Here is a 21,096-nt window from a genome sequence, read left to right as displayed (position 1 = left end):
AAAGAACAGCTCAAACTGCAGGTTTGCTTTGCTACCAAGGGGGATTTGTTGGACTACTGCAAAAGATTGCAGCTGACTGTGCTAGTAAATTACTGTAAAACATCGTACATGTTAGCGTACAACAGTGACTAACTATTTAAAAATGGAATTTTATTTTCTAAGGGTTTATTCTCCCCCCACTTTTAAATAATTTAGAAGTTTGTTTCACCATCTTGCCATTACACATGTACCTGGAAATGTGAAAAAACAAATACAGCCATGCTTTTAAATGATTACATTTTAAAACCAGTTTGTGGTCTGTTTTTGTTTACCTGAATTTTATTTAAATATAGCAGCAACTGTTAGACTTCAAATGTAAAGCTAGGAAATAAACACACAAAGCAACTTTTATTTGTGTGACTGTGAATCATTCAGTCTCTGTATCAAGAACTGAATTAGATGCTGACAAGTTGTTAATTAACAAACTTAAGCTTTTAATATAGAATAAATTTATTATATAACCTTTTATCAAACATAAAAGATAAAATATATAATATTTTAAAGACTCACTCCAATGAAAATTGTTCATTCTGGGTGTTTTTATCATGTTCTTGTGGCATTTTTCTCATGATGGAAAACATCCATCCATTTTCCCACTCTATCCCATTTTGGGTCACAGGGTTGCTGAAGCCAGTTCTGGCTACTGTTGGGTACACCCTGGACAGATCGCCAGCCTGTTGCAGGGCACACATGCACTCCCACAAACACATAGAGACACTAAAGTAACCAATTAACCGATGCAGCATTTTGGACTCTGGGAGGAAGCTGTAGTACCCAGAGAAGATCTATATCATGCACAGGGGGGAAAATGCAAACTTCACACAGATTGGTCAGGGGTTGATGAACCACTGCACTACCGTGCAGCCCTGTTGGAGGACATATGTTAAGAAAATTAAGATTAAAACTGCATATCTGAGTATGTCTTTATTCCATTCGTGAAGAATCAGGAGCAGACAAAAAAAGGCATTTGAAAAAGATAGTAGTTGTCACGTACAAACTACAGTTAGTGGGCCACAAGCTCCCTTCCCTTTTCCATTCTGATGCATCCACTTGCAGACGACTAGATCCATATACGTCTTCATTTTCCACGTCTGAGCTGGCATCTGGCTCAAAACTGTACGGCTGGATAGCTCCATTATTGTCATTTTATTGCACCGCTAATGTCAGGGTTGTGAGGGGCTGTAGGCTAGCAGGAGAGAATGTAACAAGGGGATGGTGGGAAGTCAGGGCAGGCTTACTCTCCACAAACAGCTCTTGGCACAACTCAAAGGCAAATTTCTAATGAACTCCTTCCCCTCTGCACAAACTATGTCCTCGAAAACAATCTTGGCTAAAAACACATAATCAGAATTAAAAGACCACTGGGAACACTTTACAATAGATCAAAAGATATCACAAGCTTCTTAAAACACGCTTGTAGTAAGGTGATTATGTTGAATTTGAAGGATGAAAAGTTTGAAACCTATTTTTGCTGCAGGGCACTTGAGCAGTACAATCCTAAAAGACTCACAAAAGCACTTCTCACATTCTGCTCTTTGCACACGTCTAGTATTTGGCATGTTGACCTCCAGCTACTCCTACGATTGATTTTTTGTTGCATTTAGTTGTTTATTTCTGTCCGTTTGACCTAGAAACACCCCCCAAATGGTCAAGTATTACTCCTTCAGGGTTCCCTTCTATTTAATTTAGTCTTAACCCTTTTAAAAAAATTTTAATGAAAATTAATGGGCTTAACATTGTTGACTCTTGAGGCTGTGCAGGTTCAGAGTGATCTGTTTTTAATCTTTTTTGATTTGTAGGGTGTGGTAGAGAGAAACACAATGAGAAAGACTGGGGGGGGGGGGGGGTTGTCGGCACTGTTTGTCTTGTCATCTTGTTTTTAAATTTTATTTTTATTGTATTTTATGCACAGCACCTTGAGTGACATATGTTGTTGTAAAAGTGTCATATAAATAAAGATTAATTTGATTTGATTGAAGACTGAAAAATCACTGCCACTTTAATTCAGTGTTTATCCTTAGATTTTCAAAATAAGATTCTGTAAATTTGTATTAATCATTATTTTAATGTCTGTGTGTGAATGTAAATGTATGTTTGTGTGTACGTGTGTGTTTCAGACCTACAAGTTCGTTCGTGGCTTTATTTTGGGTTTCTTTTGTAAAGTGCTTTGAGATCCAGCAACTTGTACAGCAGTGGTTTATAAAAAAAGGATTAATTTGATTTTGCTGTCATATTTGCAACGAAAATAGTTAAAGTTATAATAGGGAAAACCCTTTTTTGAAGCCATTTTTATATTCATTTTGTCATCATACCTTTATCGGTGATAAAAAGCTGTCAGATAAGGAACAGAGAGTTCATCTTCTGAAAAGAAAGTGCTTCTCTTCGCATCCGAAGTAATCACACATTATGACAAGTTCATACATACACTCTCCTAAAATACAGTCTACCTCCAATGCCAACACAAATTCACATCCTAAAATACTGTGCCTGTGACGACTGAGATAGTACTGCTCATCAAATGTATGCATGAGTGCACCCAGGCTAAATTTACAGCCAGCAAGCCAACTTACGCAATCCTCGCCGGTCTCCCTCCTGTCTATTTGCTGGCTTTAAATCTGACTTCTCAGACCATCCCAGCCCTTGCCAGATCCCACCCACACACTATACGCTACAACTTCAGCACTATTCCTGGACCAGCCCCCGCCACTGTGACACAAAAATACCAGCACCTCCAAGAACAGACGCCAAGCTTGTCAGAGCATCATCACATCCCACAGGACAGCTGGGAGGAGGGAGAGCAGGAGAGAGGAGCAGGTGGGGAAAAAGCACCACTGCTGCCAAGAAGGAAAGAATGAACATATAGATTCAAGGTTTATGTTGTCATCCACACAGATCAAACTCTTTCTTTTCTATTTGGTCTGAGCTGCCTGACTGTGAGGCTGCTTCTTTCACTCTGTTTTATTTTTCTACTAAAGACTGGGAAGGCCATTGGAGATATCAGTTCCAGCATTCAGGAAAAAGAATGGCAATCTCATGCAACAAAGCATCATTTTATAAATAAACGAATGTGAATACAAAATGTATCAACATTTCAGATGGACATGCATAGCCTATCATTAAATCGTGTGACAAAATCTCCAAAATCTCTTTTAAAATGTGCTCAACAGCTGTTGTGTCCTGGTCTGAGCTGTAGGGTTGACGCCACCTGCTGTTCACATTTGGGGTGAAAGTCTGAAGAAGTCTTGCAGAGTCTGGTTACCTTATGGGACCCTAGAGGGCGCTGGGAAGTCCCATGCTTAATTTAACTCTGTGTGAAGTAGAGCAAAACCTCTGTTTGGCCTCACCTTTCAAACAAACCTTCCTACAGCACCTTTAATCCAGGGATAACCAAACACATTTACACTAGACTTCTGTGTACCGGTACCCCCCAAACCACTAGGAGTTTATAGAGGTGAGATCAGATCTCAAAAAAGCTCTGGATATTTATTTTTGGACTGTCTGGTCAGAAACATCTGTGCATTTGGTTATCTCAGGCTTCTCAATTATTAAACAGGGGCAATTTGTTATATTAAACATATTAAACAGGGGCAAGTTGTCATTCGTAAAAAACAGAAAATCAGGAAACAATAAGCTCCCACTGTCGAAAGATTAACCCTCAGTTATAAAGAAGATTCTGGCTGCATTTAAACCTCCGATTTCGGTTAAAACTTTCCTCATTTTTAAAGGCTGGCAGAATCATAATCTTCTATCCTTCTCTGTGTGTTTAGAAGTGGAGAAAACTATGAAATGTGACATATCAGGACCTTTAGAGCTGGCAATGAAGTTTGTTTTCTTGTGCCAGCAAAAGCTACATACTAATATAAAATTAGTAGCAAGTGCAGCAATAGCTGATCTTTAGTTTAATTTCTGCTCCCATTGTCTTAATGAAAATCATTTGTTGTTGGCAGACCAGTGAGAAGCTGCAGGAGTTTTTTTATTAGCAAATTATGCAGGAAGTTTTTTTTTTTTTACTTTGAGACTGAATCAAATGAGAACATTTATTTGGCAAAGACTGGCGAGTCCATTTCAGATTTTTAACAGATTGAGGGATCTTGTTTACACATAAAAAAGCACAATAGAGAAAGAAGCCAGAAGCCAGAGTTGGGCAGCATGTGGAGTGACGGAGTCAGGTCTTTAAATATTCAGCTTGAAAGTCAGATGAAGTGTTTAAAGACCCACTCCAATAAAAATTGTGTTTTTTTGTATTTTTAACATGTTCCTGTAGCATTTTTCTCATGTTGGAAGACATATATAAGGAAAATGAAACTTAAAGTTGCATTTCTGAGTATTTATTTAATTAAAAATATTGTGAATCAGCAACAGGCGAAAATACTCTTCTGGAAAAAGTTTGTAACAAGCTCCCTGCCGCACACTATTCTGATGCATCCATCTTGTAGGCGACTTCGGTTTCCTTGTCCAAGCTGGCATCTGCCTTATAACTGCTGGGTAGCTTTGATATTCCTCTTTATTTTTGTTGTACTGGTGATGTTTGGTTGGGGTTGTGAGGGTCTGAAATCTAATGGGAAAGAATGTAAACAGATAGATGATGGGAACTGGGGGGGGGGGGGGGGGGGGGGGGCTTACTCTGTGCCAATAGTCCTGTCCACAACTCAGAGGCAAATTTTTGATAAACTCCTGCCCTACTCCTCCTAACCCTAACCCTGCAGAAGCTATGTCATAGAAAATGACGATGTGTTTTTTTTTTTTATCTTGGCTATAAACAGCCTAATGGTAATTAAAAGACCACAGAGAATAATCTAAAAGAAAACCACAAGATTTTAGAAGTGGGACTTTATGAATTTGGACAGCCGAGTTCTATACCAGCAAAGATTCTTCGTCTCAAAATTAGGCATCAGAGCAGATCTAAGTGTTGGGAGGTCAAATCTCCTACTAAGGCCTGGAGTATTTTGGTGAGTTACATGTGGAAATCTCTTAAAATTGCTGTCATCAAATCATGAGAAATGATATTCATCGGATGGATGAGCTTTTTCACACATCGACTGGGGTGATGTGCAAATGTATGCTTAACAATTTCATGAGGATTTTTAAATTAGAGTCAAATAAATTCACTTATATCCCAGCTGTCACTAGCAACGAGACAAAGACCACCCTAAAAGAACTGGTTAAATTAATTGAAAAATGGCAAAAAAGAAAAAAAATTAAATATAGTACAAAGTCAGTGTTAAGTTGATGGACATCTGGTGCCACCAAAAAATAAAGGTTTTGGAATAAAATTGTGGATTATTTAAAACCAATAACATTTTTATTAACCCTGTTTTTTTACCAAAGCCTAAAGATAAACTGTTTAATGACTGGACACACACAGGAGAGTCTTACATAATTCATTTTACAAACCTGCTCAAATAAAAGAAATAGTTTTCAAGGAAAAATAAAATGAAACATTTAGATGTTTAGAAAAAAACAAACAGTAAATTCACAAGAATCGTTATTGTGGGTTCCTTCTGTCTGTCCTCGCTTTCATTCTGTTTCCTCCTTCACTCTCCATCACAATGTAAATGGACGGTTGCTGAGGGCAACCTGTGTGTACTCACCAAATGATGAGCAGGAAATGCTTTGTGTGTATGTGTGTAAGAGCAACGGCACTATTAATAGCAGCATGTGTAGAAAGGACATCTGCTGGCTTGTGAAAGTGTGTGTTTGTGAGTGCATGCATGCACATGTGTGTATGTGTGTGCATCTAAAGGTGTATGTGAGAGGGAAAGAAGAAAGCGTGTAAAACGAGAGAGGAGGAAGTGGATGCAAATTGTGAGACTCAGACAGTTACTAGAGAGAACAGGAGGGGGAGAAAGAGTGCAGGATGGATGGAGGGAGTGAGGGAATGTAGTGGAGGAGGGGGCGAGTAAGTGTTGACGCTGAACGTGGCGTCAGAGCGATAAGAATAGAGATGGTGCGTATAGCTGAGACATCACCCTCACACCCTCAATGGGGCAGGCAGTGCTCACTCTGAACGTACGTGTCACCAAGTGCATGTGTGTGCCCAGATATTTCCCAGAGTATGTTAAGATGTTCATGGGTGAGCCAACTGTTGGGGTTGCAGCAACCTTTTTGTCATTTAGTTGTGTAATTGTAGTTATACATCAAATTTATACAACTTTTTCAGAAACACATTTTCTTGTCTCATTTGCAATAGAATTTATGTTTTCACACATTATCCCTTGTGCTATCCTAGGCACTTTAACATTGGGAGTTGGGTCATCCAGACCCACTAGACAGTGCTCTGAACCTTTTTTCTTCAATGATTTGTGATCTTCACTGGTGTCCATGGATTACATGAAATCTTTCCACCTTTATCCACCTTTGTCTTGGTAGGGAGAACACGTCAATGTAAGGATGGGGTCATCTAAGATAGCACAAGGGTTACATAAAATGTATTGTAATAACATGACAATTGCAGCAAATACCATGTATTAAAATGTGATTTTTCTAATGAAAAACCTTGTCCAACACTTTAAAAAAAAATAAAAATGAAAGATACACAAAATAACTGCTGAAACTGAGCCAGAATCAGTGCTAAATCAGCACATCTGAGACTACAATGACCCTCTACTGTTTATAACCTTTTATGGATTGGTTCAGCAAAACAATTTCTTGGTTGATTAAAACATTTTCAAACAAAAAGTTAGGCTCCACATTGAAAGTTTGGATATAAATCGATATTTAACAAGTCTCTGCCCAAAACCTCAGTCTACCCACTTCTTTTTTCAAGCAGTTTATCAGTTATGTTTGTCATGTTTTATAATTTATAATTTTATGTTGTTTAAAAATAAAGGATATCAATCAATCAATCAATGCTTATTTCAGTCACTCATGGCATTTTCCACCAGTCCTTCACTCCTTTTTAGTTTACAGTTTTGGCAGTGTTTTAGGTTAGCATTGTCCAAAGCAGCTGGATGGCTCACTTGGTTGTGTGACTGGCACTTTAGAAGTCAGGGTTCGTTTCCTAGGGTCCATGATGAGCCTAATCCAGTTTGGGTCCTAGAGAAAGACCCTTTGCACCATTGCCTAGCTAAGTCTGGGTCCTCTGTGTCGGTCCCCAGCCCGGATAAAATACAGGATTGTGTCAGAAAGGGCATCTGGCGCGAAATCTCAGCCAAACCACCTGTGCAATTTGCGGTGGTGACCTCTAAAGGGATTAGCCAAAAGGTGAAAAACATTAGTCTGACGTAGTCCAGGTTTATTCAGGGGTCTTTCTCCACCTGACTTGGTTTTCACACACTTTAGTTTTATTTTTTTCCCAACATACTAAAGTTAACATTTTTCACAGACTTCCCCTTCTGAGCATTCTGGGAATACAGTTTAAATGTCAAAATACATAAATTATGAGAAACCTTTTTTTTTCTCACCCATTATTTTATTGAAAACCTGTGTAAATGTTACAGCTGTTACAGCTAATCTCCTTAGTATTTCAACAATGAGTTCAGATGTATCAAACGAATGAAATGTGGTTAAAAAAAAGTTCAAGAGGCTTCACACATTTTAAAAAGTAACCACTCTGCAAAAACATTTCTGCTATCAGACATTTACCTAGAATTAATACATTTATGAGAGGAAATATTTTGAAGAAGCAGAAAGACGATAAGCTGGGAAATGAAATTCAGAAATGGGAAAACAATTAATTAATGAAAACTTGATAAACTTATTAAAATAAGAAATATTTAACCCTTTTGTTGTTCATTTTATATGTACGGGCATGTCTTGGCAGGTGGAGTAATGGGTTATTTTTTGCGCTGTCTTCACACAGTCAGAAACTGAAGCAGCCACTGTGGAGGAGCAACACAAGAACAGTGAGAAGGAAAAGGCCCAAACCCAGTTCAGGCTCAGATCTGAATGCAAACAGGAAAGGGCTTGTTTGTCCTGATACTCACAGAATTGATCCCTCTGTTTTTTACCTCGTCACTTGTCTCTGATTCATACAGAGCTGAAAAGAAGAAAGAAGAGGATGAGTCACACTTGTCTTTACAAAGTCTCAGGAACTTGTGCATTCAGAGAAGTACTTTGGAGCGGAGCTTCAATTAAATCAGAGTTTACTTCCTGACGACAGCACACTAACATGTCATGAAAGAACACGGGACTCATGCAGAACATCTCAACATCATGAATGTAGAAGCCAATTTTAGTTTTATTGCAGAATACCTCAGAAACAAACAGAGGAAAAGTGTAAAAAAGGCGTCTATATCAGTTTTATTGTCAACTCACCTCTTGTATTAACACAAATGTACCAAAAAATTGTAAAAATAGATAAGTGAAACTTTTCTTTTCTGTGTTTTATGAGGCTATGTAATAGAGAGATCTTCAGTGGATGATCATGACCTGTCAATTGGTTCACTGAGCTGAATGCTAGCAACTATTAACGTGCACATTCTGTGAGTTGAAATGTTTTCTTTCAGCAGCTAAGAGGGATTTGGATCTGAAAGGACTTCCAAAAATCAAAAGTGAAGTGCAGTCGATGTGTGTGCATATATGGGTGTGCATATATAGTTATTTTAAAGTGTGTTACCAAAGAGCTTGCGAAGCCTGGTGATACACGACACAAAGCAATGGAAGGCCATGTGAAGCTCTCCAGACACGAACCGCTCCGACAGCAGCTGTATCACAGAGGAATCACACTTCATCCCTGGAAAAAGAAAGATTACCATAGATGTGAACTCTGTCTGCGTGCACGTATGCGAGGGGTGCATGTCTGTGTGCATACCAACAGCTTCCAGAGCCATGCTGAACTCGAAGGGGCTCATGGTTCCAGAAGAGTCCTCATCGTACTGAACAAAGATGGACTTAAAAAGAAGGAAATACAGATACAGTGACATTACACTCTTCTTGTCTGGCAAACACAAAAAAAGAGCAGTGCTACACCTGCAGACTGCGCAGATCAGACATCAGAGTTTCTGCCTGCTCGCGGCTGAGAGTGGATCGGCCTTTAGTCTGTCTGCAGAGTTAGGGCAACATTTTAAGACAAAGAGACTTTGGCAGAAGTGCTGCGTGCAAGGATCCGGTAATTTAGTAGTCTTAGTGTGTTTCTCAATATTTCTACAGAATAACAACATGAGTTACTGTGAGATAAAAGGATACATCCATTCCAAAGATTAGCTGTCTGACAGTTTCCAGTGGTAGATGGTATATTTTATCAAGAACTGAAGAAAAGAAATAGGCAAATTTACACAAATGGATTGAAACTAAAGTTAATTATCTAATGAAAGCCTAATCATGTTCAAAACTCAATTAAATTGAAACCAAAATCAAGTTAAATTTTGCAAGAAGTGGGCCTCTGTCTGTGACCTCTGCCACTTCAAGTCTCTTGTACTTAAAGCATTTTGCTACGTTTCCGCCATCTAGTGGCCAAAAGATTTCCTTAGTCAAACATCTCTGACTGTCTTCATGTTGCAAATGTATGAAAACTGATATGAACATGTGATGTAGTCAGAGCCCCAACCTGAGTTGAACAGCTTCATGATATCTTTGGCATTGAGTCTGTCATCCTGTCAGGAGGACAGAACAAAAAAGCATCACTTCAGTACTTCAATGAGAAGCTAAAAAGGTTGGTGTGCAACTGCAGTAGCTCTTACAGGACCAGATTTCTTATTGAAAGTTCTCTCAATTCGCATCTGATCTTCTGGAGAAACAGGACTGGCCATTACCTGAAAGATAAGCACGTTATGAATGCAAAGAAACCTTTAAAGAGATCTTTTTTGACACTAATGATGGTGCTACATGTCTCAAAACTCACTGGTAGGTAGCTGGAGGTGCAGCTAAAGTCATTAGTCCTAAAAAACAAAGCAGATTGTCAGTGTATCTCTAATATCTAATGCATTTATTATTATCATTATTATTATTATTATTATTATTATTATTATTATTATTATTATTACTTTAACTTCAACTGATCTTTTTGGATATTTTGTAGATGATGCAAAACTATTTATACTTCAATGTTTTTTTTTTGTTTTATCTAGTATTGCTTTACTTCTGCCTTGTAGTTATAATAGTATAAATGAGACATGAGCTGCTTCTGCATGAGCAACTGATTCCAGATTGCTGTTTAAGCTCTTACAAAATGGATCTAAAGGTTAAACAAACCTCTGCAACTAAAATGAGTTCATGAAACAAACTTTCGGTGGCCTGTAAACATAAGTGCTGGATTCTTTAACATGTTATGAAATCTCAGGGTCACCAAGTTTGGTCTTCTCACCCGAGAGTGTTTTTGATCTTGGAGAAAATGCGAACGAAGAACTCTCCAGCTTTGTCCGGGCGGTAAGTGGATCCTATGATGATGTAATTCCCGGGATCCAGGCGCAATTTTCTCCACACTCCTCTGTGATAAAAAAAGGTCATTTTTAAAGAGATTAGTCACATAAACGGTCAGTTTAGCAATTTTTTAATTCATGCAAAGTCATTAAAATATGATTGTCACATGAAATTTGTTGCTGACAGAACAGACACATTAAGGAGTTAGTTCGCCCCTTGATGCTTGACTTTATACAAAGACTTTGCCCATGTTTTAGTTTTTAAGTAGAAGCTAAATTTAGGCAATCTTAGAGCAGAAGTGGTTTGATGCATATTTGCATCAACAGCTGTCAAGGGGGTTAACATTGTCATAGAATGAACACTAAACAACAAGTCAAAAATGGCAAGTTGAGTTCATGCCAGATTTAGGTGAACTAGTGTGGAAAAAGTCAAATTAATTGAAAATTTGGTGTAGGGTTGTTGTTCTTTTACCTCTGTGCCTTATATTTTCCAGAACGACCCACTGGGCGGTTACTCATAAAGAAACTGCTTTCCAAACAACTGCCTTGTATCTAAGAGGAGAAAAAATAGATAAAAGAAACCTTATATGGGATTCTTCTGATGTTTTTGGCAATTGCTTATAATCGCATATACAGTAGGTGCTAACCTCAAGAGGAACCTAAAGAAAGAAGAAACACAACACACCATTGTTAGAAATTAGATTTGTTGATTTATAAAGAAGACTAATCAGATAATAAAGAAATGACCTTGTAGATGTGGAAAGCAATGTACATGAAGTTAATCTGATCATTCTGCCTGCCATTCTTCTGCAGAAGCTCCACCAGAACAGTGCACTGCTTTGTTTTCTTCTTCTGCTTTGCAACTTTCTTCTTCTCCTCTGTGCTCATTGTCTCACTGCCCTCGTCCATTTTGTCTTCTTCATCATCATCGTCCTCCTCCTCACTGTCCTCCTCATCTTCCTGGTCCTGCTCTCTGAGCACCAGCTGGAACTGTGGGTTCTTCCAGAAGGATTCTAACAGAAAAGATCAGAACATTTCAGTAAGGAACGTTTCAGTTGGACCGCAACAACAACTGTAAGCGTACTGTTGTATCGGCGGCTTCCACCAGCAGAGAACCCAGGTACCCAGGATCCTTTGTGCTCACTAATGACCCAAGCTCCTGGGCTGGCAGATGCGTCCCCTTCTTCCAAAGAGTCTGGACTCACGCTGCAGACCTCCACCACATTGAAGATTCGGCTAAAGTCATCAGCGCTGATCCTGAGTGACACAACACCTGATTAATGCCCCTGATGTAAGATCTCACATGAGATTCAGAACCTCTGCTTTATACCAGAACTCGCCATCTTCTTTGATTTTCAGCTCAATTTTTTGCTTCTCTGATGCATCAAGGCCATTCCACTCATTACCCCTGCAGTCGCACAAAAAAAACAAAAAGCTCAACATCCTTACATATCACATATGAGATCTGAAGTGGGGTCTAAGGGCAGGGATGCCAGTATAGCTTAGTCAGTTTGTTAGTTCATTTTAGTATTTTCCTATTGAACTCTTTGTATTCGTGATCCTTTTGAGTTCATGTTTTACTTCGAAGCCCATCGAGACGACTGTTGTTGTGATTTTGGGCTATACAAATAAAAATTGAGTCTGTCGGTGATCAGAATCACATACTTATCACTCCAGGGTCCAGAGTATTCAATAAACCCCCAGGGGTTCCTCAGCCTCAGCAGTAAGATCTCCTCCGAACCTTTCTTCACCTGCATTGAAGGTATAAAGGGAACTCAGTAAACTAGGAGAACGCAGTAAACTGGGGACATGTCCACATCAGTGACCCCCCCACCCAGGTTCATGGAGTACACTACTGCAGGACCCCCCAGATCCGATCAAAAGAGCCAGACCCGGGAGATCCCATTGCAGCGACCCCGTTCACTGAGAAGGGTCAGTCACCGATGTGGAGGATCCCTCAGAGGAAAACACTGGAGTTACAACAAAAATGTATAGGTAATAAAATTAAAATATATTTAAAACATGAACAAGAAACAAATAATTACATAAACCTTAATAGACATAAAATGGTAAGTGTGACTAAAAAATTAAAAATAAATGAATATAAATAATTAAATACATAAATAAATAATTGTATATACATACACATATACAACTAGTAAAAAGGGAACATAAATAATTAAAATATCAAATAAATTCCTAAAATTCAACTAAAAGCTAGATTAAAAAGGTAGGATTTAAGCCTTCCTTTAAAAACATGAACAGTCTCTGCGGCCCTGAGGCTCTCTGGGATGCTGTTCCACAGGCGAGGTCCGGAATAACTGAATGAGGCCTTGCTGTATGTTTGTTTTTAACTTTATGTTTAGTTATACAATACTGACTGATTAGATTAGATTAGATTAGATTAGATTAGATTAGATTAGATTAGATTAGATTAGATTAGATTAGATTAGATTAGATTAGATTAGATTAGATTAGATTAGATTAGATTAGATTAGATTAGATTAGATTAGATTAGATTAAATGCATCAGATCGGAAAGGTAGAGTTGGGTATATCTGATTAAACAGGATAGGATCAGATTAGACCAGAATAGATCCAGTTAGATTAGACATTTAATTCCGATATCAAAGTTTTACTGGCTTTTTAAGTCTCCAGTCTCCTTTCCATCCAGAGCAGAATTGACAAAGCCTTTCGGATAAGAGGTGAAACGTCTTCTAACTTTAAAAACTAAGTCCAGGTGACAGCCCCTAAACCTACTATGATGGAATCAACCTGGATGAATGAGAGTCTTCATCGACATTTCTCCATGAAAAGATTTGAGCAAACTGTGACATCATTTTAAAAATGATATTAAGTTAGAAACAGTTGAAAGAGAAAGAAAAGTGTGAAAGCAGGGTTTATGAGATAAAAATAAATAAACTGCAGAGGTCCCTTTGCCCCCCTCCTCTGACCTTGTGAGTTTCAGTGATGGCGTAAGCATGGCCCTTCACCAGCCCATCTGCTGTTACTTTCCCAATTTCACGGGAGTTGCAAGCCTGTGAGAACAAGAAAATGTTATTCAAGCTGAGTCCCCTGAACACTCGTGCTCTTCATGTGTGTACCTGGATGAATGAGCTGAGCAGGCTGCCTCTGGACAGAGCAGCAGTCAGAGACCTCCAGAGCACTTGAGGGGTGCGAGATGACACCAAAACAGAGCGTGCAATGCCTCCTGTGAAATCCTCCATGCCCTCTGAAATGTTACCCCCCTTCAGGCTGGCGTAGGATCCCACCAACCTGTGAAGGAGGAAAGGGGTTCATCTGGATTAGTTGTCTTAATCCAACGCTTGAGGAAGCGAGCGTAGTTTGATCTCAGACATTACAATCCAGAAGCATATGCTAGTAGTGGCAACTGACTTGGCATAGGCCTTCTCCACCAGAGCGCTCCAGAACTCATTGCGGGTGTTAGAGTAGCTGAAGAGCAGACGGCCTTCCCGTACTGGCAGCCTGTCATCCACAACCACCTCCACCCACTCACCATACTGCCAGAACTGCAGAGAGGGAGAGAGGCAGCCGAAGGAAGAGGAAACGAATGAAAAGAGAGTAAAAGACTGGAAGTAATGAGTCAGGAGTTATGACAGCAAGAAAAGCATATTGTGAACTTGAACAATGTGGTTTCAACCTTCCTCCCGAAGATGAATATTCATAGCTTTGGCAACAGAAGGCAGAAGTAACATGTAAATGTGACACATACTCAAACAATGAAGAAGAATCACCCTTTACATTCAGAGCAGTTTTATGGTATGAATGAAGTGTGATCCATTTGAATATTTACTCAAATTATGTAAGAAATTTTTCTGAGGATAATCACTAAGCACTCCATTTTGTTACTTGATGAATAATCTCCACTTGATCTGAGGCCCAGATTATGGCAGCTTTGTGAAAATATGCATATAAAAGGATTTTACTCAACAAAGTGCCATTATCTGTCACATACCTGTGTGCGAAATTTGTTCTCCGCATTTGACCAATCCCCTGGGGGAGCGGTGAGCTGCAGACACTGCTGCGCTCGGAAACCATACGGTGGTTTAGGGGTGGGATTACAAGTTTGCGTCTTCCCACTTCTTTTAAAGCATTAAATCAAGCTCTTTGATTTTATTTGATAAACATTCAATTTAATTAATCTAATGTGACTCGTGTGTGTACTGTATGTATGACTGCAAAAATGTCTAATTATGGTTGTGAGTATATTAATTACAGTAATTACACTGTCAAGAAGATGGCATCATTTTTTAAATCTTTATTTTTTTTATTTTTTGTTAATGTATTACTTAATAGTTGAAATGGCTTTGATTTATTGTGTTTTGTACTTTTTCATCGTATTATTCCATTATTTTTATGCTTGAAATAAACCAACAAAATCAAATCAAATCAAATCACACAAAATGTATATTAGCTGCTGTTGACAAAATAAACATAATAAAAATACAAATAAACACACAAAAAAGGTTGGTATTTGTCATTTAAGAGCAAAATACTTTGTTCTTTTTTTCCTGTTTTCATTTTTTGTCAACTTCACAATAAAAGGCTTTAAAACAATTTTAACAAACTGTGACAAATATACTTTCTTAACTGAACCAGTAAGATTTACTCTGGACAACAAACGACTAATCAAAAACCCAGCGATAAGTGGATGTGTATCACAGAGAATGCTATTTTTACAACAACAACTCAGGACAGGCCTGGACGGGTCTGAACCACTGAAGGTGTCTGTGGGCCAGGTGAGGTCTAGGATACAAATCTGTTCGACTGCTCACATTATGGAGATGAATTTTTGTTACTCGTACTAAAACACGCCCGAGGCACTCCAATGAAAAAAGGGGAAAGTAAGATGTGTTTTTAGATTACATCCTTGGTTAATGGTTTAATGAGTCTAAAATGTGTGTGTGTGTTCGTAAATATCTCTTTTTAGGGTCATTAAGTGAATTTAATTGGTACTTTTGACTGGTCCAAAAAAAAAATACATTTCTAAGCACCTAGTGTGAATAGGATTAAGTTATAGTTAAGCTTCTGCCAACAAAACTAAACAATGCATCCTGATGGAAGTAACTACCAGTGCAAAAACGTGTGTCCTGATTTCTTGAGGGCTGTAGTCAGTTGCTGCATGTCTGGACTTCTCTTACAGCACAGGGCAAAACCCGTTTCCAGTTCCTCTCTGTTCTGCCTTGCTTGTTCAGTCATGCCACATTCTCTCCAACAGTCTAAAGGTCCAAAGCTCCCGGGCACGAGAAAACAAAAACACCCCTAACAGTAGGCTAGAGATGGCATGTTGTTAGCCTGGGCAGGTCAGAGTCAGCAAATTAAAGGATTTAGATCAAAATCTTTTCCGATAATAAAACTGTTCTCTGTTGTATCTAAATCTCATCACTGCAGGTTGAGTCTAGCTAGCAAATGCTACATCCGTAATTTAAAAACTGCATTTGCATTGCAGGTGTTCTCAAAAGTTGCATTTACTTAACAGATTCTGGCCTTCAACTCTGGATGTCACTGCATGCATGACTGCAGTGGGAGTCCCTGAATCTTGAAATAGTAGAGAAATTGCCAGGGCGTGATTTTTTTTTCTTACCCTAAAGCGAAAGATCCCTGCATACGGATCACCCAGGCTTTGGTTGGAGGGCACCACCTTCACAAAGAGTGATGGGTGGATGGTCAGAGCCGATAAAGCTGCCAGGAGCCAACAGTCACCTGAAATGCAAAACACGGAGAGAAAAAACTTGAAGAGCTTTTTCTTCTTTTAAAGTTGCAAGTAGCCCTTTATTATAGTTTAGTGTGGCCTTCAGGCTTTGTGTGTCCTGTAGGTCATGTACACCCTCATGTACACATGCTATTATGCACATTCTCTGCTAACAGCAAACATCTGTTTCTCTGATCTTTCTACAGTGATTTAGCACTAACTGCCAGCATCTTTGTGAATCCTGGCAAAACAAACTGAGCTGCAAGTCTTACACCACAAATAAAAAAGAATACAATGCTGGAGACATGGACGCATTTACACACAAATCACAGCAAAAACATTTAATTCAGAAATCCCAGAGGTGAAAAGAGTTGGCTGTTTATGAAGACAAACTGTCAGAGAGTCACCACAAATGGGAAACAGACTGAACAACAATGATTTTAGTTGAGACCCAATGCCAATAAACGCTGAACTGAAGGAGAGAGAGACCCCCAGTATGTTTGGATTGTACAGTAGGCCTCCTCTATAAAATGACTTGTCTCCCCTGCTGTGCGTTAGAAGGCTTTGAGCTTTAAAAATATAAACCAGCTGCTGGAGGAAAGTTTCACCAATTTGGATTTTTTTTTTTGCTGAGATGGACACTTTTAGGGAGCAGCAGAAATTTGGACAAACACATGTTTGTTTGTTTTTTTGTTATTTGGTTTTTAGCAGAACTCACCCAGTTGGCCCTGACAGATGTCAGTGGTCCCAGTCGTTCCCTCCACAAACACAGCATCCGGACTGATTTCCTTCAGAGAAGCAACCAGAACAAAACAGCTGAGTCAAGTGGTGTTATGACTGTTGCAGAACACGGTGGATATTATTATTAGTTTTAAATCATCTATGATTGGAAGTAAATTTGAAAAAGATTAAACAGATTTGCCTCAATGACAAAAAAAATATGAAAATGTTCCCCATTTAACATTTTTAAACACTGATTTTTTTTTTGGCACACGGTTTCCATTTGGATATATGCAACAAAATATGATCTATGAGCAATGTCCCCCTTTTTAACTCGTGAATCATCTGAATTTGTGAGGTCACACCTTGGGTCGTTTCCACGTGATTGCCTTTCCCGGACTGGGATCTTCAGGCATACCGATGGACTTCTTCTCAGCTGGGAATGTTGGATCTGAAAACAGCTTCTTGGACTTGAGGCTCAGCTCCCGGAGAGTTTCATAATCCTGGTCCCGAAACTTGATGGGGTTCTCTAGTGACCCGACACGTGTCTCGTTGCTGGAAGTCATGCTGCCAAATGATGCGCTCACCGACTGAGGAATCGGATGCAAAATGAGGGAGCGGGACGCGCTTAAATAGTGCGCACACACCCACCAGAACCCAGCCAGGACCGCCGGAGCGCCTCCCCGAGCGGGCCAAGCGCAAAGTTACGCAGAGCGCCGGAAGGCGCAAAAACTGAAGTCTAATGGCATGCTGCCAACAAAGACTTTGAACAATCTAATGCAATCCATCAGCGCCACTTTTTACTGATGAATCTTAAAAAAAGAGAGAGAAAAAAAACTAGTGGAATTTTTACAACCTGCACTTTTAGTTTACTGCCATGCATTTTCCAGAAAAAAAACTTTGAAAGCAATTCCAAGAATTGCGTTAGAAGAAGGCATTCCTGCACCAACGAATTCCCAGAAAATAAACGTATGTCATTTCATTTCAACACGAAACTTCGAAGATTTGTTTTAAAAATATATAAATAATACAAATACAATATAATAAAATTAAATAAAAAAAAGCCCTTTAGCAGCTTTTACAACTCACGGAATTATCTTACTGGGGGAAAATGTCAGTCTGCACAAAGTTACAGCAAAACACCAACATCAAAGCAGAAAGATGCTTCTTATTTAAAAGTAATGCGTTTTTATTTTTCTATCTTGACGCCCAGGTTATGCAGAATTAAATGATCAAAGTACCCAGAAAATTAAAGAAGTGGAAACATTTCAACATAGATGAGAGGCTTTAAAGTCCTGAAGTTAGCAGGACCTTTAAAAATCCCCCAGGAGCTGATTTCCGTGCAGCTGAAGCATCCCCTCTCATTGGCTGATGATGCCGTTCAGAATCCGGATGTGTGGGGCGGGGCTTAAGACAGATGGTCACTTTTACTTTACTACTCGCGTAAACAAAGTGGAAAAATGCACTTTTTCCTAAACAAGTTATTTTAAGATTAAACGTTATTTTTTGACACATTAGAAATTATACTCATCTGTCCGTGTATACACGAGGATGATCATTTGGGTTTGTTGCATCAGAATTACTCATCTTAATATACATGTTTATGTTTCAGTTAGAAGCCAAAAGTAAGAAAGAAAATGTTTGGATTCATCTCAAAATATTCTGACATCACAGGTCAGGTTTATGTGAACAAAAAAAGAATTCCGAAGATATTCAGAAAAAATTCCCCAAACTTCTAGAATGTTGTTTGACAAACAGTCTAAAGAAACAGAACACTCTGTACCTACAGGTGCGACGCTGTTCTGCTGAGGTGGGGCCCCTACAAAGGTCAGAGGAGACATCCGACTGCTCCCCAAAACCGGCGCTAGGGGGCAGTCTATTCCACCAAAATGTTCAAAGTTGATGCAGTCTGTGGTTTGTGTTGAAGACTGGTTTAACTTACTTTAAAGAATTGCATATTCTAAAACAATCATTAATTAATAAATTAATCCTCCAGCTGCAAAAACTCAAATGACATTTTCGATTCCATAAAAAAAAAAGATTCTATAACAATTCCAACATTGATCATGAACATGTGCAGTAATTGGGAGCATTTGATGGTATAATTTCCATGCTCTGCTCTGGTTTTCTGTGCATCCTGCACATACAGAGCTAAATTAACAGCATTAATTACTGTCGTAATGTTGATAAATTGCAAGAAGAACTTAAAAATACTTTTCAAATTGTTTTTATTGGTGTTTTAAATTTGCAACAGGCCTTTAAATGGTCACTCTGTAACCATATGCAAACAATTCATACATCTATCTGCAATAATTAAAACAAATTCATTTTTAGATGAATGAAAATATGTTCAAATAAGAATGAAGGTACAATCTGTATTGTTTTGTTTTCACTAAGGTTTACCAATTCTGATTTGTTTTAACCGCTTAAGTGAGACCAGAATCTTATAAATTATTAGTTGCACTTGATTTTGCTTTTAATAGTAGATCAAGAGTAAAGTTATCACTCCAACAAGCACCAATGAGGGGTTTAGTAGCCAAATCACATGTGAGGCAGCTTTTGAAATATCTAAATATATTTAATAAAACATAACTGACTTTTTAGAAACTATTTCACGTTCTTTTAACTGGCAATCAATTGTCACCAAATTTACAAATCAAAAAATTTGTAGGAACAGACAAGACGATCCAGAACATCCCCCTCATCGTTTTAGTTTTAGCCCCCGTTTGATGATAATGTCCAGCAGCTCCTGTCCTCTTTAGGATTCTCAAGCCGGCCCTCCATCACACGCCCGATTACACCGAAAACGTGAGACCGATCAAGACTAAACAAACAAGTAGAATAGCGGCACACATCAGCCTAATGGTCACCGTTTAACTCCTTTCATGCTCTCACCATTATGTTCATACGGCCTTTGAGGACGGGATTATAGGAAGCCTCAGCGATAAAGGTCAGAGGGCCGAGCCGACACTCCCACACCTCCTTGACCCGCTCTGATCCCACGACCTCGGCACCAGCAGCTCCACCAATCCCACTCAACCTCCCCACTGGTTAACCGGCTTTGTCCCGGCTCGTTTTCTGCCACATCACTCACATCACTGGGGCGAAATGGTCAGGGGATAGAGAGAGGCCTGCATTATCCTAAAACAACAGAGAAACAATACAGGCTGAGAAGAACTGTCCCATTCTCCATCTGAGCGTCCTTTTTATTCAAATCAATTATAAAATCTTTACACACGTGTATGTATTTCTATGCAAAGACACAACAAGAATATTTTTTTAGATAAATAAGTGTGTTTTTTTCCTTCTGTCTGATGACCTTGAACCTTCTACAGTACATGATGGGCAGGAGTTGTAAAACACAGAAAATGGGCAAAAGAACACAGTGTCCTGTTGTGCTGTTAGCCTTGTACTTTGTTAAATGATGTCCTCTTTCAATGTGCTTTGTACTTCATGTTTTCATCTACAAAACTACAAAAATAGTTATTTACAGACTACATTTTTTTAAGAGGTTAACTTCATTCCACTTAAAAGTCAACATAGTCTTTCAGAATTAGCCAATTCTTACCAAATATTTGGTGAAAAAATAGTTGCTTTTCCGGAAACTTATAAAACACGAGAATCGGTACAAAGAAAAGGCAATGAGCCGAAATAACTGGAATTTTATATTTTGTCTTTAATGTTTGCATTATGTTTGTTTATTTTTTTATACTTCAATCTCTTGAGACCTGGTGTTCACATGCATGGACATTACATTTTTGGTTGCTCTGTTTCACCCGTCCAGCCTCTACCTCATAGACATAACTTCATCATGTGGACCCTTTTCCAGTGTGGAGAGAGAAGACTATGCCCACATCTGAACAGAAGTTTAGAGATGAAAATCCCAGGATAAGAAGACACTCATTGGTTACCATTTTGAAACTAACTAAAGTCTGTTTGCTGTTATTTGTTGTTTTGGCTCTAAATTTATGCAGCTCACACTTATTAACTGTGCTCCACTGAGACAGAAAGCTCACTTTCCCTTTGTTCAACATTCAGTCTGGAGATTTAGCAACTTTTTTCAGACTGGTATTCAAATAAACTATATTTGTTCAACAATACAATTGATCCCAAAGAGGTTTGCTTACTAATTTTGCGCTCACTGCTCGACTGAGACCAGAAACGTCTCTCCTGATCCAAAGAACAAGCAACTACACCACAGCAACTAACAAGCTGCATTGATAAACTACTACAATAAACACGGGCCAAGAAAACTTTAATGAACAGAAATCAGGGATGTTTACAACCAGGAGACTGTTGGACATGTGGAGACTCTGGTTCAGGTTGT

The 21,096-nt window shown here is 38.8% G+C and overlaps 1 protein-coding gene across 1 annotated transcript; it reads right to left on the bottom strand.

Moving 5' to 3' along the window:
- Nucleotides 1-7,252: 7,252 nt before the first annotated feature.
- On the bottom strand, nt 7,253-20,055 carry LOC101156267 (calpain-8). The gene is made up of 23 exons (XM_023961864.1): nt 19,665-20,055; nt 17,135-17,359; nt 16,768-16,837; nt 15,942-16,060; nt 13,733-13,866; nt 13,441-13,612; nt 13,291-13,374; nt 12,003-12,088; nt 11,668-11,745; nt 11,422-11,594; nt 11,085-11,350; nt 10,985-10,996; nt 10,810-10,889; nt 10,283-10,405; nt 9,821-9,857; nt 9,660-9,731; nt 9,527-9,572; nt 9,166-9,227; nt 8,950-9,018; nt 8,792-8,870; nt 8,597-8,713; nt 7,965-8,017; nt 7,253-7,859 (listed from the first exon to the last, which is right to left on the bottom strand). The coding sequence occupies exons 1-23, from the start codon at nt 19,674-19,676 to the stop codon at nt 7,833-7,835; spliced, it is 2,196 nt and encodes a 731-aa protein (XP_023817632.1). The 5' UTR covers nt 19,677-20,055; the 3' UTR covers nt 7,253-7,832.
- Nucleotides 20,056-21,096: the final 1,041 nt, after the last annotated feature.

Source organism: Oryzias latipes, chromosome 13 (genome assembly GCF_002234675.1).
Source record: "Oryzias latipes chromosome 13, ASM223467v1".
NCBI classification, from domain to species: domain Eukaryota; kingdom Metazoa; phylum Chordata; class Actinopteri; order Beloniformes; family Adrianichthyidae; genus Oryzias; species Oryzias latipes.
This window is presented reverse-complemented; position numbering and strand designations above follow the sequence as displayed.

Bases quoted from the DNA above. Each gene is read 5' to 3' on its own strand.
- LOC101156267 (XM_023961864.1), bottom strand. The intron at 13,613-13,732 runs GTCAGTTGCCAC...CCTCCTTCACAG, and splicing joins GTGGAGAAGGCCTATGCCAA to GTTGGTGGGATCCTACGCCA. The intron at 8,714-8,791 runs GTATGCACACAG...TTCTTTTTCCAG, and splicing joins CATGGCTCTGGAAGCTGTTG to GGATGAAGTGTGATTCCTCT.